The sequence below is a fragment of the Medicago truncatula genome, chromosome 3 (genome assembly GCF_003473485.1).
Source record: "Medicago truncatula cultivar Jemalong A17 chromosome 3, MtrunA17r5.0-ANR, whole genome shotgun sequence".
Taxonomy (NCBI): Eukaryota; Viridiplantae; Streptophyta; class Magnoliopsida; order Fabales; family Fabaceae; genus Medicago; species Medicago truncatula.
Genome location: NC_053044.1, coordinates 50,973,899 through 50,998,410, shown reverse-complemented (window position 1 = coordinate 50,998,410; position 24,512 = coordinate 50,973,899). Strand labels below are relative to the sequence as shown.

The window sequence follows — 24,512 nt, the reverse complement described above, 5'->3', positions numbered from 1 at the left end:
CAAAAGCTAGTCAAGTAATTTCAATAGGTCTTGGAAGAACAATGGAGAACAAAGGAATTCGAAGCATCTGAAGAAAACTGCGTCTGAAGCTAAAGTGCTTCTGAAGTGATGACATCATCAGAAGCAGAAGGTCATCAGAAGCAAGGTTTTCATCAGAAGCGATATCATCACCAGAAGCTACATTTGATCAGTAAATTCAAACTGAAGATCCAAAGTGGTTGTTTCTGATTTCAACCTCGTCTAAGAAAAACGAAGAATTGAAATGGAGGTATCAACGGTCATTTGTGTAACATTGAGTACTTGTCATTCGTTAACAGAGTTGACAAAGTACAAGTGTACAACCACTACCTCCACTACTATGTTTTTGTCCACGCTACAAGACAAGAAAACAGCCATGCCTGCAGAAATGTTCCTTCAAGTTGGGAATGAATTTGAAGCTAATTCTTCAAAGGACTACACCCAAATCAGGCAAAGGATTACTGGTAGATGATCAAAGGAACTCAACGACTCTTTAGACGTGCTATTCATCTCAACGTCTCTTTCACGCCTCTATATAAAGGAGTGAAGACTTGAAGAATGTAGATAGAGATATACAAGTTAAAAAGCGCCAAAACTCAGTCAATTTGATTCTACAAAGCACATTGAATTTCTGCACTGATTTGATATATCTTAGAAATTCACAAAGTATAGAGTCTTTATTGTATTGTATTGTATTGTGAACACCACTGATTGTATATCAAGTGTTCAAGTCAAACATATTTCCCTGTATTTTTTGTTTGATCAGAAGACTCTTGCCTGCGTGCTTGAGCATTAGAAGACTCTTGCTTAGTGCTTGAGCATTGGAAGACTCTTGCCTGTGTGCTTGAGCATTTTGAGAAGTCTCGTACTTAGAGAGTATTGAGCATTTGTAATCTTTGTGATTATAGTGAAATCTCCTTGGAAGTGCAAGGGGGACTGGACTACTTCCGATTTGTGGAAGGAAGCAGGATAACTGCTTGTGTCTTATTCTTCTTTTCTCTGCTTTGATATTTTCCGCTGCATATCTGATTCTGATCATTACATCAGAAGCATTTCCAAACTGCTTCTGAAGTATTATAAGAAGAAGTATTTATTGAGAGAAAAAGAAAACACAATTCAACCCCCCTTCTTGTGTTTTTCTCACCTTCAATTGGTATCAGAGCTTGCTCTGTTATCATAGCACTTAACCGTGTGACAGATCAAGATCCAAGAAAAACATGTCTGATGGAGAGGAATCAACTACTTCTATAAAATACAATAGTGTCAAACATGACTATGATACTGCTGAAAGAAAATCAGATTCTGGAAAAGTTCCAAAGTTCAATGGAGACCCAGAAGAGTTTTCATGGTGGAAAACCAATATGTACAGCTATATCATGGGATTGGATGAAGAACTATGGGATATTCTTGAAGATGGAGTTGATGATTTGGATTTGGATGAAGAAGGAGCTGCTATTGACAGAAAAATACACACTCATGCTCAGAAGAAGCTTTATAAAAAGCATCACAAGATCAGAGGGATTATTGTTGCTTCTATTCCTCGTACTGAATACATGAAGATGAGTGATAAATCCACTGCTAAGGCAATGTTTGCATCACTCTGTGCCAACTACGAAGGAAGCAAGAAAGTTAGAGAAGCAAAGACCCTAATGCTAGTTCATCAGTATGAGCTGTTCAAGATGAAGGATGATGAGAGTATAGAGGAGATGTACTCAAGATTTCAAACTTTAGTATCGGACTGCAAATACTGAAGAAGAGCTATGTTACTTCTGATCATGTTAGCAAAATTCTGCTCTTAAAACCATTCTTATTTTCGAAGAGATCATATATAAGTATACGGTTTTAAGAACACTCTAAATTCCGAATGGGCAGATAAATGAGATGAAGAGAAAAAAGAGTCGTAAACACAAGCCGGAGAGGAAGAGAGAAGGAAATGATTTGAAATTTCAGAATACTTTTCGGTGTGTAGAATGAACTATGTGAACAAATTCACAACTAATATGTGAAAAACTTTGGGAACAAGTAATTTAAATATTACTTTAGGATTAAGTAATTCACAAATTATATCTAGTACAAAAATATCTCAAATTGAGTACAAAAGTATATCATATTGAGTGCAAAAATATATTTCAGATCAAATACAAAATATATATTATATTAGATTGCATACCAAAACATTCCAAATTGTGTACTAAAATATTTCAGATTGCGTTCCAAAATCTTTTAGCAAAACCTGAGGACTGAGAAAAACTCTTAATTCCAAATGGACTGAAAAATGAGATGAAGAGAAGAAAGACTCTCATCAACACAAGCCGGAGAAGGAGAGAGAGGAGAAGGGTTTGAAGTTTCAGATACTTTTCGATGTGTAGAATGAACTATGTGAACTTTCTATTTATAGAGAAAATTCACAACTAATATGTGAGAAACTTTGGGAACAAGTAATTAAAATATTACTTTGAGACTAAGTAATTTACATATTAGATCTAGTACAAAAATATCTCAAATTGAGTGCCAAAATATTTTCAAATCAAGTACAAAAATATATTAGATTGCATATTAATATATTCCAGATTTTGTACCAAAATATTTCAGATTGCGTTCCACAATATTTTATAAAACTTGGGGACTAAGAAAACAATCTTAATTCCAAATGGACAGAAAAATGAGATAAGAGAAGAATGACTCGTCAACACAAGCTCAAGAGGGAGAAAGAAGAAAATGATTCGAAGTTTCAGAATACTTTTCAATGTGTATAATGAAATGAATTGCATGAGCCCTTTATTTTTAGAGAAAATTCACAACTAATATGTGAGAAACTTTAGAAACAGGTAAATCAAATACTTTGGGATTAAGTAATTTACATATTTGATCTAGTACAAAGATCAAGTGATTATTCTTTTATGGTTTGAGAAAATCTTTGGCCCAGGAAGGAAAAAAAATGTTATGGCTGCAAAATTGACACTTAAAAAATATTTCATTCTAATAGTTTCTGTTACCGCCTTAGAGAACTTACCTTAACATATTTTTCATGAATAAATAAGAACTCTTAAATAAGATTCCACATTGTGTTTTGTTTATTAGTTGATTTTGAAAATTATCAAGCTATAATGTCCTCCTATGCTTGATTTATTACTCTGACTTTTCGGTTAGAGTATTTGTTTACTTGAGACTCAAGGCTGGGCATGTCCAAATTTTCTATTTACCTTTTTTGGCATATGTTGATTTCAAATTCTGTCTCTAATTAGTTGTTAATCTTATGTTTCTATGCACATGCCATGATATGTGCAATAGTTTTATATCAATAAACAATATTTTCTTCCACCTTTTGATCTAGAGTTCTTATCAATTAGTAATACTACTAAAACGAATATATTGACAAACAAAGGATGTTGAAGTGCATCTTTTTGAAACTACCTAGATCACGTATGGATTGATACGAAAATCAATAGTTTGAGATCCTACAAAGCAAGCACTAACATTAGTATTTATAAATCACTCCCTAGGTCCTCATGTTAGAAGCGAGAGTTGAACTACAACCTATAAATCAACTCCTTATGAATTGATCGATATTCATTGATGATCTTACTCTTATATAATAATTAATACTAATATTGAACCGGAAAAGAACTAAAAAAAAAAAAAAACATTAATTGACGGTTAAAAAATAATAAGGTTAGATACATGCCAAGGCAAGGTATGTGTAAGCGCATGATAGCACTCATTGACTAGAAACATAAGCCAAGTATAAGCAATAAGAAGAGAAGTAGGCTTACATGCAAGGTGAACTAGAGCCTCACGTGCAGAAACTGGAGCGAGAAAAAGAAGACAAAATACTGGAAAAAGAAATTAGGAATTGAAAGGGGCCATATTAGCATTTTTATATTGATGGGTAAAAATATATAGCTGTAAAACCTATTTTTGTAAACAAATCAAATTAGTAAAAAAATATCAAATATTTTTGTATCAAAATGTGCTATTCTAATTAATTAAAGAATATTGTAAAAAAAATACTATAAATTAGAATTGTGTTCTTGGTTTAATTTATTTATTTATAATGATGGGGGCAAAAGAGCCCGAAGAAAAAGAAAATAAATTACAGTTCTATAGAGCGGTAGTAATCCCAAAGACAAATATCTGGTCTGAGTCAGATATAACCCATAACACAGCAAATTATAGCACAAACAACAACAACCTATGTGTTTTCCTTCCTTTCAAAAAAAAAAAAAAAACTATGCTTAAAAAATGTTTTACTTGCACTAAAAAACACACACCGTAGTTGTCTTTTTTGAGAATTTTCATAGACACTTTTTGACAAGATAAAGAATTTCCTACCACATCACACATATATGCAAAAGCAAAACGAAAAAATAAGAGAAATTTACCTGGTCAACAATTAGAATAACGAGACTTAAAACCAATGAAGCGAACAATGGCTAAAAGTCTAAAACAAACTAAACTCCAAATAATCAAATAAAAATTTGATTAAATATGAGGTGTGAAACGTGAAGAAGTATAAAAAAACTCAAAATTTGATCAAATAGAAGTTTGAAATCAGAATTTTAGAGATTTTTTTTTTATAAGAGATTGATAGAGGTGGATGTTGCTCTTTTATAGGATTGAAATTGAATCTTAATTCTTATTTTAACTTTTTTTTTTTTACAAATCTTTGATTTATTTTCTTGATCGGAAAGATTCTTTATTTGTTTGTTTTTTAAAAGCAAAGATTTTTGATTGGTTGATTTTTTAGATTATGTATGTATGGATTTGTTATTATAATTTTAATCGAAGTTTTTTTTTTCTTCCTTTTTTTACTAGTCTTTGATTTGTTTTCTTGATCAGAAAGATTCTTTATTAATTTTTTTTTTTAAAAGCAAAGATCTTCGATTGATTTTTTTAAGGGAAATAGCAAAGATCTTTGATTGGTTGATTATTTAGATTATGTATGAATGTATTTGTTACGATTTAAATCGAAGTTTTTTTTTTCCCAGGGAAATTTAATTGAAATTTAATGACTAACATACAGATAACTTTACACCGCCATCCAATTGAAAGCAATCATGTCACGTAAGTTTGTTTTGTAATTGTTTTTCAAAAAGATAACTATAAAATATTCAATTTTGATTGGACGCTAGTGTAAAATTATTTACAGTGACGGTGCATGTCCTTTCTCTGGAAAAGACTAAAAGTATATAATCTCTGTTAAAGCCTGTCCTGACCTCTCTACCTGTCTATGCGCTTTCCTTCTTCAAAACTCCATCAGATATAATCTCTTCTATTGATTCTTTATTTATTAAATTTTTTTTGGGGGGAGTGAGGATCATATGAAAATATCTTGGATAGGTTGGCATGATGTGTGCCTTCACAGGGAGTTTGGAGGTTTGGGGGTGAGACGGTTGAAAGAATTTAATTTGGCTTTGTTAGGTAAGTGTTGTTGGAGGATGCTAGTTGATAGGAGTGGCTTTTGGTATCGAGTCTTAGTCGCCCGTAATGGCGAAGTAGGTGGAAGGTTGGAGGTTAGGGGCCAGAGTTGTTCTTCTTGGTGGAGGGAGGTAGGGCGGATTAGGGACGGTGGAGGTGACATTGGTGGAGGCTGGTTTGGGGAGTGTGTGTCTAAGAAGTTGGGGGATGGTTCAGACACTTTGTTTTGGTATGATAGGTGGTTAGGATCGGTTTCTTTTTGTGAGCGGTTTACTAGGTTGTTCGATCTTTCTGAGAACAAATCCATTACAGTGGCAGGTCTGTTCTCTCTTGGTGTTGAGCGGGGTGGGGAGGCGTGGAAGTGGAGGAGGAGGTTGTGGGCTTGGGAGGAGGAGGAGTTAGAGGAGTGTAGGGCTTTATTGACTGATGTTTTTCTGCTAGATTTTGTTTTAGACAGGTGGGTGTGGTTGCCAGACCCTGTTGAGGGTTACACTGTTCGTGGTTCATATCACTTGCTGACTACAAAGGACGTTTCTCTTAGGGATCCCGTAGCATATTTGATTTGGCATAACCAGATGTCGTTGAAGGTTTCTTTATTTGCTTGGAGGTTGCTTCATGATAGATTGCCTACTAAAGTTAATTTGGTTCAAAGAAGGGTGCTTGATACAGAAGCTTCTATGTGTGTTTCAGATTGTGGCATGAGTGAAACGGCGCAACATTTGTTTCTAACTTTTGATGCATTTTCATCTTTTTGGCCTCTTGTGCGCCATTGGTTGGGTATCATAGGTGTTGATACCAATGTTCTACTAGACCATTTTATTCAGTTTGTGAACTTGACAGGTGGAGACAAAGCTACTAGAGACTTTCTTCAGCTTATTTGGCTCTTGTGTGTTTGGGTTTTATGGAACGAACGTAATAACAGACTTTTCAATAATGTTGTAACTTCTATTCCCAGGTTGTTAGATAAAGTTAAATATATGTCTTTAGCCTGGTTGAAAGGCAAAAAAGTTGTTTTTAGGTTTGGTTCAGATAGGTGGTGCTCAAGTCCCTTCCAATGCTTGGGCATCGCGTAATGCTTTTTTGTTTGTTTGTATGACTCTGTGTTTGTAGAGTAGCTCTTTTGGCACATCTTGTGCTACAGGAGCTGTTTTTGGTGGTTAATATAAATTCCATTTTTTATTGTTAAAAGAAAAAAGATTTTAAGATAAAATTTCAAAATTTAGGGATAGTCAACCACAAGTAACTACTATTTTTCACAGAAGATAAATTCAACCGAAACCATAACACATGGTAGGTATGTGTTTTGCACCTTCATAAGATTTTACCTATTCAGTAGTATTTCCATAAATGTTGATAGATCTTAGTGTAAAATGTCCTCGTGAGCTTAGCTTAGTTAGTTGGTAGGGACAATGCATAAAATATGCAAGGTCCGAGGTTCAAACTCCGGCCCAACCAAAAAAAAGATTTTAGTGTAAAATAGTTTTTTAGACTTCATCGGACCTTTAAAAAAGATTGTTCAAACCTTACAAATGAGGCTATAACATGTAATAGACCAAACTCATGCCTATAATTTTTGAAATAAGTTAGACTTAGATCTTATAAAGCTCGGTTAGGTCCGACCTAACCTATTTACACCCTTAATGATTATGTTCTTTCATTTTGTTGTTTCTTAGTCAAAAGTCCAAAACCAAATGGAGTTCCGTTGGTGTATAAACCTCGGGGTTTAGTTTATGCAACTGATGCATCTCAGCCTTTCTTACTATCCTTTAAATATGAACCCCATGCACCAGGTTAACGAACCTCTTTCAACAACATACATGTTTCTCCCATCTTTATTTTTATGCAATGTCTATAGCAACTGAGTTAAATTCAAGGAGACCTCTGTTCTTTTATTATGTTTTTATTTTAGAATATAAAATTCCAAATTTTAAAAAAATGAAAAATAGAATAATACCCATAGCCCAAATTGAAGATTAAGTGAAGAAGGGGACCAAATGCCTTAATTTTTTAAAATAGGGGGACCAAATGTCTTAAGTTTTGAAAATATAGCACCAAATTGCGGAAAGCAAAAGGGGATCAAAATTACGAATTTAGTAAAATAAGGGGACCAAAATTGCATTTAAGGTTAAATTTAAAAAACAAATACTCTATTTTCAAAAATATATCTTTTCAAATTTAATCAAAGAAAAAACCATTTTTAAAATCAATAGTTGAAATAATTGAAAAACAAAGATCACATAATATAAATAATTTTTTTAAAACAAACCTTAAAACACTCCTAATTTATGTTGGTCATTTACTTGTTACTATTTTCAATTGTTGAAGTATATTTCAAATTAAAAGGATAGGAGTCTTGTATAAGTGTTGAATATGTTGTAATTCAATTAATAAGGTGAGCTCAATTAATAAAGTGTATAAGTATCCACACGAAGTGAAGTGCATAACCAAAAATCAAATTTCCATCTCTTTCTATTTTCCTCTCTTAAGTGTGAGTGTGTTGTGACCATTTTGATCTCATAACATAACCTTCTGATAACAGCAAAACATTCTGATCTCTCTAAAATTTGCATGTGTGTGTGATGTGTGTCATCACCAATTAATTATGTTCCAACAACTGATATCAAGAGCCTCAAGCTTTTGGGGTTAGATGTTTGTGCAAGATTCAATGTTCATTTATCTCGATCATGGAGTAGAGATGACTTGTTCAATGGAAAATCTTGGCAACAATTTTGGAGGAAAACTGTTGATTCTCAACAACAAGAATTGTGATCGATAAAATATGATATTTGGCTTTCAAGAAGTTATGAAAGTCATTCAACCAATCGTGCAGGCTTATCCTAATGATGCCACAAATGCCCAACGTGCAACCAACAAATAATTGAAGAAGAATGCTTTCAAGGCAATATTATTCAAATTGTGTAGACATTATGAATTTCCAAAAAAATAGAGAATGCAACTTATTGCCAAAAAAAAATGTTGGAATATTCTTGAGAAGAATCATGTTGGTGATGAAAAACTCAAGAAGGTTCAATTACAAACACTGAAGAGGCAGTTTGAGTTGTTGCTGGTGGAACCAAGTGAGAACATTGCAGAGAATTTCAACAAAGTTACTTGCGATGATGAAGTATTTGATCAAACAATTATGAACAGGGTTATGCACATTATATCAACTTGACTGTATTTAAGTTGCTATAGAGGAATCCAAAGATTTATCCAACATGAAAATTGAAGATCTGTAATGCTTGTTGGAAGCAAATGAGCGAAGAGTTATGGAAAGGTCCAAATATCGTGTCATTAAGCAAGCTTTGCAAGCTCAACTTTTAAGAAATCTAATGGTAACAAGTGAAAAAGGAAAGATAAATTCAAGAAAGGAGGATCTTAGCAACAAAACTGAAAGAAAGATGGTGATCAGGTTGAATCTTCATCAAGAAACAATGGTGTTAATCAAGATATAAAGGGAAAGAAACCAATGAACTGAAAGAACATCCAACGCTATGTAGCACGCATGGCTCACGGTGAAAGTGATATAGATTATGATCCAATACTGCTCATGGCGACTAAAAATAGTGGACTTGGGAGCACTGATGGATGGTACTTGGATACAGGACGCTCCAGCCACGACAGTAGAACAATTCCTGATAAAAGCGTAGACGATCTTGATCAAAAGTAAGCAAGGTCATCAAGCAATCAACACATCTACGTACCTTGCATGAAGAGCAATCTACTTACTACTTAGTATGGGCTAACTGTTGGAAAAAGGCTTTATAATGCATCTTGCCAATAATCAAATGAAAGGATTCTATTCAAGTCAGAAAACTATTTTGAGAGCTCCTATCTCTCAAAGTAGAACATTTCAGGTTCAGATAAATCCAAAAGACTCCAATACCTTGCATCTGAAATGATAAATTGTGAAACATAGTTATGGACTCTCATGTGTGTGCATCTAGAATTTCAAAAGTCTAAGTAATTTGCAAACAAATTCATTGGTCAGTGATTTGCCAAAGATTTAGAGTACCATCAGATATGTGAAAGAATTGCTTGATAGGCAAGCAACCTAAAAAAATTTCGGCCTCAGACTCCTATGAGAGAACAAAACAAACTTGATGTGATTCATATAATAAGTATGTGGTCCCTGTGATATACTTTCATTGGGAGTAAATGGGTACTTTGTGTCCTTTGTTGATGAGTTTAGCATAATGGTGTGGGTTTATCAGTTGAAAGACAAAGATGAAGTGTTTCAAATGTTAAAAAACTTCAAGGTGATAGTTGAAAAGCGAGCAAAAAGACAAATGAAAGTGCTAGGAAGTGATGGAGGTGGTGAGTGCACATCAAATGAGTTTGAGTCTTTCTGTACAGAGATGGGAAGTAAGTCATAGAACCATATAAACCTCATGGTCTAGCTGATATGAGGATAAAAATTATCATGGACATTACAAGGTGCATGCTCAAAGAGAAAAAGTTGCTACATAGTTTTTGGGTGAAAAAGTTGCTACGTATATATATCAAAACAAACACCTGACTATGTTCCCACACAGTTGGTAGTTTGGGTCCAGGGGATTCTCGGTTGCGAAGAAAAGAAGCTCTTATTGGAAAATAAATTAATGCAGATCAGTTTACTCCATGAGCAGAAGTAGCTTAACTGTTGAACCACAAATACTAACAGACCCTACTCTAGGATAACATGATAATTAGAAGAACAAGAAATTAAGCTGTCCATAGCAAAGAGGCATAATTGTTCCTAAAGACCATTTAGTTTAATTTTTCAAAACTACTAATTACTTGAAACAATAAAATAAATTTCTTCGAAAACTTGAAAATTGTATAATCAAAATGCATTTAATGTTCTCACTATCAGTTAATACCGTAATTCACATTGCAACAGGGTTCTCAAATTCACTAGCAATTTAACCAGAGTATAAGCTGATTCATCCTGAATTTAACTTTTTTACCATAGCTGCAGTTTTAGTTGTTTCCTTTTCTATTGATCACTAGTTTTCCTTCCAGTACTTTCACTATCAGTGTCGGTGGCTTCACTGTCAGTGTTTGTGGCTTCACTATCGGTGTCCGTGGCTTCACTATCAGTATCTGTGGCTTCACTTTCACTGTCACTTTCTTCCAAAAGGTACAGGTCATAGATGCATATCAAGGCAGCTGCAGCTGCAGCCATAATCATATTCATACAGAGCATTCGCCTTTGCTTCCGCCTTCGCTCTTCATCGTCATCATTTCTACCTCGTTTTTTATTTGAGCTAAACAAGCTAGGGGTCATGCTTGAAATCCTGCATTAAAGTTTAGCTACATTACTGTTTGAAATTTACATAGAGTAAATATAGCCAGACATAGCATTACATTCAATATAAAAATCTTCAAACACATGCAAGAAGCAATTTTCACATACACTGCTACTATTCTTGGTTGATTCACACGTGCATTCATGTTCCACTAATATGGAGACACAAGTGGCAACAACAAAGAAAACGGTTCAAAATCATGGAATAATGAATTAAATAATCATTAATGATAAAAGGATATTATAAGGATGTGATCGAATTATTACACTGGACGTGTAAAAACCAGCAGTGCAGGAGAGAGTTCGATTAGGGGTTGGAGGAAACAGTTGTGACTAGGGTTGTAAAAGGTTAGGACAAAATATGAAACCTAAAAACCAATCCATACCGAATTGGATTGGTTTAATTCTCGATCTTCAATTTTAAAATCAAATGAACCGGACCGAACTAATGACGTATTAACTTGTTATTTTTTTGCAATATATGTTGGTCCAAGCCCAAAAATATGACATCACTTAAATTTTTATTCTCATTAAAAATTTGTTTGAAGTTAAAATTTATTTTGTTTTTTAGAAAGAAAATTGAAAAGGAAAATGTTACATAAACACCCTTTATTCCCATACACACTTGTACATTCCATACATTAGGAAGAGAGAATAGGAGAGAAAAGAGAAAGTGTGCTTGTGCGGGGTTCATATGGCCACGTGTCAGATTCTTGTGTGGATGTTAAAAGGTGTATTGCCATCTAAGGATGTCTATGTATCATAACTCGATTGAAAAAGATATTTGTCAAAAGAAAATGAAAAGATATATAGGCTATGTTGGTAAAGGCAATAACCTGTAGACTAGTTTATTATAAGCTTGTTTACAAAAATAAGATGTATTTCATGTAACAAGCTTCTCTCACTAGCTTATTTGTTTCTATATGTTACTCTTTTTTTTCTTGAAGGGAGCTTACTCTATTATTTGTTTCTTTGTTCCATGTCGTTGAAATATTGTTCCAAATTGAATTGCTTTTTAAAAATAGCTCTTTCTATTGAATTTATCATGGATGTGCAAAACACGGTTTATGTTAGGTTGTATGTGATCCGAACTCGGTCCTGACATTGGATCGGGTCAAATTTGAGAATCAAATTCGTTCATGAACCCAATCAACAAATTGTTTTAAAAATCATAGGAAACAACAACATAATCAAAAGTAGCATAGTCTTACAAACTATCAAAAGTAGTAGCAACATTCAGTTACAAGTTAACAAAAATTTTGTATTCTATATAACAAAAATAAATGGTGCATAAATTAATAGTGCAATCGTCACTCAAAAACAACGGTTTATGACAGTGTAAGGCTGGGTTGGTGAAGCGACGCCATGAGATTGAATCAGAGGAGGTGCGGAGGGACGGTGTGCAAAGTGAACCTTAGGTTGAGGTTCGAAATAGAAAGTGAGTAAAGTGGAAGTGAAAGAGCCGTGTGTGGGAGGCTGAGTCCGAGAAAGTATGTAAAATAATATTAAAAAAAAAACTTTTGTCCTTAAATTAAATTGGGATGGGACGAGTAACATGAACTCTGTTTCAATTAGATCCATGCCATGTCCCATATTTTTGTCTTTGTTTTTCTTTTGACCAGGTTAGACCTGACCAGGTTCATTGCATTGGGCTGGGTTAGGACGGATTGTAAGACAATGTCAGGTTTTGTACACCCCTAGATTATATATCCAAATTTATCATTATTTTTTTCTTTTAACATATTTACCAATTCAAATAAAACGAAATAATTTTCCTTAAAAAAAGAGAAAAAAAAGACATGATACTGAAGTCAAATAAGATTTGTTAAAAAAATATCTCAACTAAATTCATGTATCACATTTATCATTTTAAAGATAAAAAATACTTATATACTAAAATATTTAAGATAAATATATTAGTTCTTTCAAAAAAAAAATATTAGTTAAAAATGTTTATAAATATAATTTATAAAAAATAAAGGCTTAATTGCACTTTTGGACCCCTATCTTTCCAAAAGTTGCGGTTATGGACCCCTAACTAATTTAAATACAAAACGGCCCCCTATGTTTTGATTCTTTGGCAGTTTTGGACCCCCAAGGCAAAACAAAAAAAAAATATTTGACACGTGGCACCTCACTTAGGGTGCCACGTCAGCGTTGACCGAGTCAACAATGGACTGGGGGTCTAAAACTGCCAAAGAATCAAAACATAGGGGTTTGTTTTGTATTTAAATTAGTTAGGGGTCCATAACCGCAACTTTTGGAAAGATAGGGGTCCAAAAGTGCAATTAAGCCAAAAATAAACATTCTTGTACTCTTACGTCATTTTATATTTATCACTTACTTAGAAAGTTAATTTTACCAAACATTTTAATTTTAATCAGCTACCTTTTCACCTATCCGCCGTTAATCATAAATTAGTTTTTCAGCTATTAACGAACTTATAGTTTAATTTTATCAAATAAACTCGTAGACACAATGATGTAAGTGTATGTAATCATCCGTCCTTTTTCTTCTTTGATTGGACTAGTGTCATTACAAAGAAAATATATATATATTTTTTTAAGGCAAAACTTTATTTAAAGTGGAATTAAGTATATATAATTGGTATCCTTCAAAAAAAAAAAAAAAAGTATATATAATTGGTACTTGACCTACACAATCCAGAATTAAGTAAAGGGGTACAAGACCCACGACAATCCATTAAAACCACACCAAATGACATTAGGTGAGAAACAAAGCAACGGATTAGAGAGAACCAAACACAGTATACAAAAGAAACTTCTTTAAATCAGAATTGTGTCCCTCACCCTTTTGCTTGGAGATGGTAGTATTTAACGCTATAATTCAAACTATGATGCAAAATGATGATAAGTAGATAACAGCAAAACCATGAATGATTATCTATTTGAAAAATGAAAACAAACCAAAATGTATTTGCAAAGTAAATCATTAAAAATCCCTCAAAAAAAGTAAATAATTAGAACATATCCTAAAGAAATTATACAATCATAAACATTTTTATGACTGTCATAAAACTATAACTACAGCCACGCAGTGTAAGGCCATTTAGGTTTCTTCAGTGGTTTAAGGCACATGACAGTGTCCTGAAATTCTAAGAAAGTAATATCAACAAATTGACGCTTGTCTTTACCTGTCATCCTCTCAAAACCAAAAGATTTTGTCCATGTGTCTATAGCATCCTCGGATGAATGCAAAACCATGCTTTCTACTCCTAAGCGAGTCAATTGTTTCTCAAGTTCATCCATCAACAAACGACACATTCCTTGTCCTCGATGTTCTTTCTTGGTGGCCAAGAAAACTATCTCAGCAACCTTGTGACCATAAATCCTTATAGTAGCCACCGAAATCACTTCCTCCATTTTCTCCAAAATCACATTATAGAAACCACAAAAGTTCAAGCGCTTATGTACCGAGTCTCTACTAAAAACAATGTCTCTAATCAACTCTCTTCCAGATAAAGCATCAATAGTTGGATAAAAACTCTCATACAATACATGAAGAGCCACATTTAACTTACGCTTCTTTTGACTAAACTCATCAGAAGAAAAATCTCTGCCATCATCATCACTATTCACATTCTTCAACAGTGTCCAAGTTAGATTGTCTGCAACCTTAATTGGTTTCCACAATAGCTTCTTTAGACATATGAACCTGTTCACGCAAACTATATTGCAAAACCAATTCTTCTTTTTAACATTACTCTCCATGTGACTAGATTCATATCCTGTTGCCTTTACACACCCAAAGTGAAATTTCTGCTCACATTGAACACAAACAAGAATATTGTTATCATTGGTATCTGTACATTCTTGTTTACATTTAGGTCGACAACATATTTTGCAACAACAAGTTGGACAGAACCAATCACCATCCGGAACTCGATCAAGATCTAAACAACTGAGGTGGAATGCAGAAGGACATCGATCACATAGTACTATGTCACGTCCAAAACCACAAATAGAACAAACAGTATCATTATTTGCTTCATAGTTTGCTTCGGCAATACAATGATTATCATTTTGATCACGTGAACTCATAGCTTCCCTTTGACATTCCAACAACGACCTTCCATCTTCCAAGAAGATACCAGTGGATGATGTAGGTCTTGTACAACCAGCATGATCCTTAAATCCAGCGAGAGTGAAATTAACATTACAACAATCACAAACAATACCATCACAATATATACTCCCGCTTGTAACAACATTGTTACTACCACGACAGAGCACATTAGTCCCTGAAACCAAAACTTTATTCTTTATCAACCAAGAAACAAGTGAATACCTTTCCCTTATACCTTCTCTCTTTAATACCTTCCCTCTTTTACCACTACCCACCGAATTAGTAACTTCTGGTTTAGATTGAATCACATGCTTCTCATTTTCCGTTGATGTTGATAATGTAGTAACCGTGGCTTTTTTAACAGAAATGAAACTAGAGGCTTCAGAATCCTCATTAGAAGTAAATTCAAAGGATTTCAAAGACATTGCTATTGCTGCTGCTTCCTCGGATTCATTTGGTTGCTTTTTCGGCTGTAATGGAGACAGAGAAATTGTTTTTGATGCTGCTTCATCAGATTCTCTCCATTGCTCTTTTATCTGTAATGGAAACGAATAAATTAATGTTGCTGCTGCTTCCTCGCATTCTCGCAGTCGCTCTTTCGACTGTAATGGAGACAAGTAAAATGCTCTTACTAATGCTTCCTCAGATTCTCTCGGTTGCTCTTTCAACTGTAATGGAGACGAAGAAATTGTTGTTGCTGCTGCTTCATCAGATGCTCTCAGTCGCTCAATCGACTGAAATGGAGACAAAGAAAATCCTCTTGCTACTGATACCTCGGATTCCTTCGGTTGCACTTTCAGCTGTAATGGAGATGAATATATTGATATTGCTGCTGCTTCCTCAGATTCTCTCAGTCGCTCTTTCGACTGTAATGGAGACAAAGAAATTGTTGTTGTTGCTGCTGCTTCCACGGATTCTCTCAGTTGCTCATTCGACTGTAATGGAGACCAATATATTGATGTTGTTGTCACTTCTTCCTCGGATTCTCTCGGTTGCTCTTCAGAAAGTAAACAGGACGAATAAATTGATGTTGCTGCTGTTTCCTCAGATTTTCTCTGTCGCTCCGTCGGCTGTAGTTGAGAAAAAGAAAATGCTCTAGCTCCAGCTTCCTCGGATTCTCTAGGACGCTTTTTCGACTGTGATGGAGACAAAGAAATTATTGTTGCTGCTGTTACTGGTGCTGGAGTTGAAGGGTGTTTGAGGGAACACCCTCCTTCTTCAATGCAACTCTTGCAGGCTTTTTTAAGAGTAATATGGTTTTTCCCATTGTTAGGAGAAGTATAACGCAATTCCCGCTTACCATTTTTGTCAATGTACCATAACTTCCAACCCAAAGAAAGAAGATGTTGTTTTGCTTTCAAAGTCAAATCCTTTCTACCAGCACTTTCTTTAGGATCATGTAGTCCTGTTAAGCGGTACCATTCTCTTACAGCTTCTGGACAATGCTCAGGTACTATGTTGATATCAGGAGGTAGTGAACGAGAATCCATATCAAAAACTTCAATTCATATACCAATCTGCACAAAAACACAATTTTGTTGTTATTAAAATTTCAGATACACTACTGTTTCTAATAGAAATTTACTAATAACGATATCAACATACCCCAACAAAAATAAAACTCAATTCCACAACAAATGCATATTAATCCATTCTCACAAAAAATCAATGCATCAAGCTATATTGTTCTCCTATGCTTGATTAGTTGATTTTGAAAATGATCAAGCTATAATGTTCGTTCTCCTATGCTTGATTTATTACAGTCAATTTTCAGTTAGACTATTTGTTTACTTAAGATTCAAGGCTTGGTATGTCCTCCAAATTTACCATTTACCTTTTGTGGCATATGCTTTGATTTCATACAAATTCTGTCCCTAATTAGGTTTTAGTTTTATGTTTCTACACACATGCCATATATGTACAATAGAGCTTTCCATCGATAAACGACATTTTCTTTTACCTTTCGATCTAGAGTTCCTATCAAATAACAATACTATTAAAACGGAAGACCAGACAAGAATTTTTTTTTTTTTTTTTAAATGGCTAATATTATTCACGTCCGTAAAATGCAAGGAGCATTAAAACCGCGGAAAGGCACAAAGAGAAATACAAACAACGGCACCGCATATAGACGGAACGCCAAGAACCCAACACGCCCCAACCAAAAACTCCTAATAATGATGTGGAGCTATACATGCTAAAAGACCGCATGCATGCATAACCATGCCTCATCACCTAAGCTTGGAAAAAAAAGATAAAAGAGCAATAGGCAGCTCCAACCAAAACCAAACAGGAGCCAAAAAACCACCAGAAAAAAACAGAAGTACTGCGCACCACACCAAAATCCTACCACCTTAGCGATTTGAATACCATAAGCTACAGCTCCACTGCCTCAACACCGCAGAACCCAAAAAACGGCTGCTGCACAACCCACACACCAGAAAACAGCAAGCCAGTACACCAGACAAGGATGTTGAAATGAATTTTTTTGAAACTACCTCGATCACATATGGACCGATCCTCACTCTTGAAATAATTCTAACAATAACCAAGTAATACTAATATTGTTTGTATTGAAAGGAAAAGAAAAACTAAAAACAAAACCATTAATTGACCTTAAAACAAGAATAAGATTAAAACACCATGACACAAGCAAGGTATGAACGCTGACAAAAGTATAAGCAGTAAAAAAAAGAAGACAAGTAGGCTTACATGCATGCAGAGAAGACGGCGGTGGGGAAATAATAGGAATAGAAGGAGAACTTTCTATATTGAAACAATATAACCTATTTTGTGGATTTAGGTTTTAGCTTGACTTGAAACAATAAAACCTATTTTTGTGGGTTTAGGTTTTAGCTTGATCCAAGAAAGATGTTTGAGTTTGACAATTGTTTTACCTTAACTTAAAAACCTAAAAATTGTTCAAAAATTAGGAAAATTATTATCACTTATTTTTAAATTAGACTTATAAAATTAAATTTAACCTTTCTCAACATAAAAAAAAAATTAATTTAACCTTTTTTTTTCTTTTGATGGAACCTTTTTATTTTTATGATCAACGTTTTTTTACTTTTATTTTATTATCTTTGATTTGTTTTTAATCTCTTGAAAATTGTGGTTGGACCTAACACAATCCCATAAAATTGATTTTTAAGAATGAGTTAGACCTAATTTCAACATGGTATCAAAGTCTTCCCTAAAAAAACATGGTATCAAAGTCTATCGATTCGGGTTACCCACCATTTATATCAACGCACCAAGCTCAATAGTGTTACTGTTAAGCGTGAGGGGTGTATTGGGAAAAACTCAAGTCTCCCATAGATTTGATTCTTGATAAGAGGTTATTAAGAGACATGTTGTTCAGCTTCCGAGTTGGTTTTATGAGGTTTTGTCCAACCATAAAATTCTAAGATAATCAAAAAATATTTTTAAGTTAATAAAAAAAGATATATGTTTCTTAAAAAAAACAGTTATATGTTTTTTGACCCAACCATAAATTTGATTTGTTGATTTGTTTTGATCAAATATGTTTTTTAATTGAAAAATCAATCAATTTCAGTGTCTTCTCTTCCTCAATTTTCATGTAAACTTTATAATGTTTTTCCAAAATAAGGTATCGATGACAATAGTATTACTATTAATTAACCTTTTTACTGATTTACAGATCTTGGTAGTTTTTTATTAAAAAGAAAATTCAATATAACATTAACGACAAAGGTATAGTTGGACACTGAATCAAAATTATAAGTTGGAAAGTAATGGTGTTTAATATTTAAAATGACATCAGGTCGGTTTGTATTGAATTTTATAATGAATATGGGCTTCATTATTATATCATCTAAATGTGTATATAACTCTGCTATATATACCAACAGTTTGACATAAATGCAGTGCTCAACAAAATTGTGAGACTAAGGCCAAATTGTTCCTGTAATGATATAAAAATAACTTCTACCAAAATTGTGTGACTAAGGCCAAGAGTTAACAAATGTTGCACGACAAAACACCTTGGTGTTTCACTTTCACTTTTAACCATAGTTGTGTTCCTCTCCCTTTTGCTTGACGATGGTACTCTATTCTCTAACACCAAATGATGTCAGTATCAATATGATCAATTGATCATAGTATTTAACACTACAATTCAAACTATGATGGAATGGTGATCACAGCAAAACATAAATGGTTGGTTATCTATTGAAAAATGAAAACAAACAGAAATGTATTTACAAACCATATCATTAAAAATCCCTAGAAAAAAAAGTACATCATTAAAAACATGTCTAAAAGAAACTATACCATCAAAGACATTTTTATGACTGTCGTAATATAACTACCATCAAGCAATACAAGGCCATACAGGTCTATTCAGGGATTTATGGCACATGATAGTGTTCTGAAATTCTAAGAAAGTTTTATCAACAAATTGACACTTGTCTTCTCCGGTTATCCTAGCAAAACCAAACGCTTTTGTCCACGTGTCTATAGCATCCTCGGAGGAATGCAAAACCAAGCTTCCAACTCCTAAGCGTGTCAACTGTTCCTCAAGCTCGTGCATCAACAAACGACACATTCCTTGTCTTCGATATTGTTCCTTGGTAGCTACAAAAACTATCTCTGCAACCTTTTGACCATAAATCCTTATAGTTGCAACCGAAATGACTTTACCCATTTTCTCTAAAATCACATTATAGAAACTATGAAAGTTCAAGCGTTTATGTTGTGAGCCTCTACTAAAAACAACATCTTTAATCAATTCTCTTCCGGATAAAGCATCAATAGTTGGGTTAAAACTCTCATACAATACATCAAGAGCCATATTCAACTTTATCTTCTTTTGACTAAATTGATCATCATTACTCACATTCTTCAATAATGTCCAAGTTAGATTAGCTGCAACTGTTATTGGTTTCCCTGACAACTTCTTTAGACATAAGAACATGTTACCACAAACTACACTGCAAAACCAATTCTTCTTTTCACCATTGCTCTCAATGTGACTTGATCCAAGTCCTAAAGCCTTTACACACCCAAAATGAAACTTTTGTGCACATTGAACACAAACAAGAATATTGCTGTCATTGCCATCTGCACATTCTTGCTTGCATTTGGGTCGATAGCATATTTTGCAACAACATGTTGGACAGAACCAATCGCCATCCGGAACTCGATCGAGACCTAAACAACTGAGGTGGAATGCAGAAGGACATTGATCACACAGTACTATGTCACCTCCCAAATCACAAATAGAACAAACAGTATCGTTATTTGCTTCATAATTTGCTTTGGCAACACAGTGATTCCCTACTTCAGAATTTCCTTCGGCGACACAATGATTCCCCGCTTCAGAATTTACTAGTACATCAGAATTTCCTTCAGCAACATAATGATTCCCCGCGTCAGAATTTAATTGGGCAACACAATGATTCCCTGCTTCAGAATTTGCTTCAGCAATACAATGATTCCGCTTTTCATCACGTGAACTAAGAGCTTCCCTTTGACAGTCCAACAACGACCTTCCATCTCCCAACAAGATACTAGTGGTTGGTCTATGTCTTGTACAACCAGCATGAGCCTCAAATCCAGTGACATTGAAATTAACACGACAACAATCACAAACTATGCCATCAGAAAATAAACCCCCTCTTTTGACAACATTGTTTCTACCACGACAGAATACATTAGTCCCTGAAACCAAAACTTGATTCTTTATCAACCAAGAAACTAGTGAATACCTTTCTCTTTTACCTTCCGTCTTTGATACCTTCCCTCTCTTACTAGAAGCCTCTGAATTTTTCTCCATTATACTTGTCTTTAATACTTTCCCTCTTCTACCACAATCCTCTGAATTCTTCTCCATTAAACTCGTTTTTAAAACCTTTCCTCTTTTATCACTACCTACCGAATCATTAAGTTCTGATTCAAATTTACTCACATGCTTCTCATTTTCCATTGATGTTGGTACCGTACCTACTATAGCCTTATTAACATCCCCGGAACTAGAGGTTTCAGAATCCTCATCAGAAGTTGATTCAGAACTGGCACTAGAGGCTTCAGAATCGTCATCAGAAGTTGATTCATCTGATTCAGAAGAAATTGATATTGCTGCTGCTTCCTCGGATTCACTCGGTCGCTTTAATGGAGACAAAGAAATTGTAGTTGCTGCTGCTTCCTCCTCGGATTCTCTCAGTTTCTCTTTCGACGGCAATGGAGACCAATAGATTGATGTTGCTGCTGCTTCCTGGGATTCTCTCGGTAGCTCTTTCGATTGTAAAGGAGACGAATAAATTGATATTGCTGCTGTTTCCTCAGATTCTCTCGGTCTCTTTTTCGACTGCAATGGAGACAGAGAAATTGTTGTTCCTTCTGTTTCCTCGGATTCTCTCGATCTCTTTTTCAACTGTAGTGGAGGCGAAGAAATTGACGTTATTGCTGCAGTTGAAGGGCGTTCGGGGGAACACCCTCCTTCTTCAATGCAACTCTCACAGGCTTTTCTAAGAGTAATATGGTTTTTCCCATTGTTAGGAGAAGTATAACGCAATTCCCACTTGCAATTTTTGTCAATGTACCAAAACTTCCAACCCAAAGAAAGAAGATGTTGTTTTGCTTTCAAAGCCAAATTCTTTCTACCAGCACTTTCTTTACGATCTTGTAGTCCTGTTAAGCGGTACCATTCTCTTACAGCTTCTGGACAATGCTCAGGTTTTATGTTGATATCAGGAGGTACTGAACGAGAAGCCATATCAAAAAATCCAAATCATATACAAATCTGCACTGCAATGCACGTAAACATAACTTTGTTGTTACTAAAATTTCAGATACGCTACTATTTCTAATAGAAATCCACCAATAACTATATCAACATACCACAACAAAGATAAAACCAAGTTTCAACAAATGGTACTTAAATAAATTTCAACATGTTAAAGTTAAAGTCTAGCAGATTAGATATGTGCTAGATTTCAAAAACCAGAGGAAAGAAAGGAATCTTGAGAAGATTCTTGGAGAGTTTTCATATCAATAAACAACTTTTTCTTCTATCTATTGGTCAAGATTCCGATCAAATAGTAATAATAATATTAAAACAATAAATTGACCAGACACAAAGGACTTTGAAGTGCATCTTTTTGTAATTATAATTAGGATTAAATTCACACCAAATTACTACAAATAAAAATTTCAATAGAAGCATATACACTATATTAATCATATCAAAACAAAAATAAGCAATGTTCAAAGAATAAGAAGGAACAGAGGTAGACTTACATGCAAGATGGACCGGAACGACTGGCGCAGCCGCCTCAATGCAGAGCGAAGACCCTATTTTTGTGCCCTAGAGAAAAATACTGTGCCCTGGAGAAAAATAGGATTAGAAAGTGACAAATTATAAAAATTGAAACGAACTATAAACCCTATTTTTGTGGATTTAGGTTTTGGCTTGACCCAAAAGAAAGAGGTTTTAGCTACAAAATTGTTAAAAAATTAGGATAATTATTAACTAAACATGTTTTTAAATTTAAAATAAAAACTTTTTTTAGAATTTCAGAGACATTACAACATTCTTGATTGTTTAAAAAAAAACATTCTTGATATATTCTAAATAGACAAAAAAAAAAAAAAAAAAACAGAGGCAATTACAACATTCTTAGTAACAAAGTTGTTTTGCTTAATGAGAATCAAAATAATATCATTTCATTGAGTGGAGAGATTTACCTTCAGTGTTTCGCCGGAAAGTTAATCAGAGAGAGAAGAAAACGAGATGACTATGGAGTGCCGTCAAACGACCATTGAGTCTTTTCAGTTCAATTTGTTTTGTTTTTATAGACCAATCAAACTTACTTCCTTGTCCTCCAAGTTGGGCCCAACTAGGGTTCCTATATTTATGGGATTTTATATTTTTATTGTGTTATATTAAGGGCAGGATTGATTTAATTTTCAGCTTGTGCAAAATAGTTTTTTTTAAATAAATAATTTACTATTTATAAGTTTGTCAAGATAGTTTATATAGAAAAATAATTTATGAGGATGTAATTTTTGTTAATGAGCACTTATGAATTAACATAAAAAAACTTATTTATATGCATAAATTATTTTTTATAAACTCAAAAATAAGTCAATTCAATGAGTTTTGATTTGCCTATTTAAAACAAATTAGAGTTCATACATTTTCCTATTTCAAAATTCTTTGAATTTCAACCTCAAACTCGTAACTTAATTTATGCGCTGTGCTGCTTGTACAATTAATTTTATTTTTCATTTTTTTAATATCCATGTGTATTAAATCAATTACATGTCATTATTTAAATAAAAAATAATAATCAAAATGAATTTGTAACAAACCGAAATATTCAATGTTGATTTTCTCTCCAACAATAAAAAAAGTTCTTCCAAAATCTTCTTAATATTAAATCCTTATTTATTAATTTTGTTAGATTTGCAGCAGATTCTTCTAAAATCTTCTTAATATTAACAAAAAAAAAGGCAAGAAGATAGGAATGGAATTGATGCGATGCATTTCTTTAGATGGACTTGGTTAGGTTAAATAATTGCAACCCTAATAAAGCAAATGAGCGGGAAAAAATTAGGTTAAATTATTAATTTTGTTAGTTTTGCAGCAATTTAACCTAATTTTTTCCCGCTCATTTGCTTTATTAAGTTTGTAATTATTTAACCTAACCAAATGTATCGCACCAATTCCATTCCACTTCTCCACAATTAAATTGAAAAAAACATCAAGTATTCAATGAACATAAAATAAAAATAGTTTTTTACTTGTAAACGTGATCGGAGGAAGTAAGTCCTAACGTTTTAATGTAGATGAAGGACAATAAAACTATTTGGAGTTAAATACTGTAACAACGACTAGAGTAATAACGTTTTATATTACATCAATAAAATATTTTCTACAGAGTAAACGACACGTTAATTGATAACATTTTATATTATATTCCCTTAAAAAAAAACATTTTATATTTTATTAATTGGAATTTTTAATTTTTTTAAAAATGTCTCTTTGATTAGGTTCAACTATATATATAAACACAAAAACAACTAGATCATATTTTTTAATGTCAATGTAGAAGTGAACATATTGTGCAAGTATGAGGATTTTAGTCTCAAATATTGTGTTATCAATTCTTATGTTGCTAACCATTCTTGTTGCTTTGCAATTTCAAGATGGTGAAAGTATACTCCGTAAAAATAAAATATCTGTTTCCATTACCAACAAATTAACTGATACCAAGCTTCGTGTTCACTGTAAAGATAAAAATATTGATCTTGGATCATTCAAATTAAAATATAGAGAAACTCACTCATTTTCTTTTAGGACTTGGATCATTGTAAAAGCTGAACTATACTTTTGTAGATTTTCATGGTTGAATGAATTTCATTACTTTGAAATTTATAATGAAGTAGATGATTACGACACTTGCTATGAAAAATGTGTTTGGGAAATAAATAAATCAGGACCGTGTAAACGTAAGGGGTGATGATGTTGAATGCTTTACATGGAATAAAAATGCATAGAAGGAAGGCAACTTGGTGAAGAGAACCGTACACTTAATGTGTAACTTATTCAATATACTCTTCAATGAAAATTACGTGGAAGAGATAATGAATTATTAAAAAAAAAAAATTTCCGATTAACCTTTAAAAATTGGAGTTTGATCTTCCTTTCTATCTCAAAATCTCTTTCACTTAT

At 33.5% G+C, this 24,512-nt stretch overlaps 2 protein-coding genes across 2 annotated transcripts; both read right to left on the bottom strand.

The window, feature by feature from the left end:
• Positions 1–13,770: 13,770 nt before the first annotated feature.
• Positions 13,771–16,302, bottom strand: LOC25489964 (uncharacterized). Its single transcript, XM_013606331.1, has one exon. The coding sequence runs from the start codon at positions 16,300–16,302 to the stop codon at positions 13,771–13,773; it is 2,532 nt and encodes an 843-aa protein (XP_013461785.1).
• Positions 16,303–18,982: 2,680 nt separating this feature from the next.
• LOC25489963 (increased DNA methylation 1) lies at positions 18,983–22,658 on the bottom strand. Its single transcript, XM_013606330.3, has 3 exons — positions 22,523–22,658; positions 22,076–22,162; positions 18,983–21,583 (listed from the first exon to the last, which is right to left on the bottom strand). Exon 3 carries the CDS (start codon positions 21,549–21,551, stop codon positions 19,149–19,151), a length of 2,403 nt encoding a protein of 800 aa, XP_013461784.1. The 5' UTR covers positions 21,552–21,583; positions 22,076–22,162; positions 22,523–22,658; the 3' UTR covers positions 18,983–19,148.
• Positions 22,659–24,512: the final 1,854 nt, after the last annotated feature.

Excerpts from the sequence above, each read along its gene's own strand:
- LOC25489963 (XM_013606330.3), bottom strand. The coding sequence starts at position 21,551 with ATGGCTTCTCGTTCAGTACCTCCTGATATCAACATAAAACCTGAGCAT.
- LOC25489964 (XM_013606331.1), bottom strand. The coding sequence starts at position 16,302 with ATGGATTCTCGTTCACTACCTCCTGATATCAACATAGTACCTGAGCAT.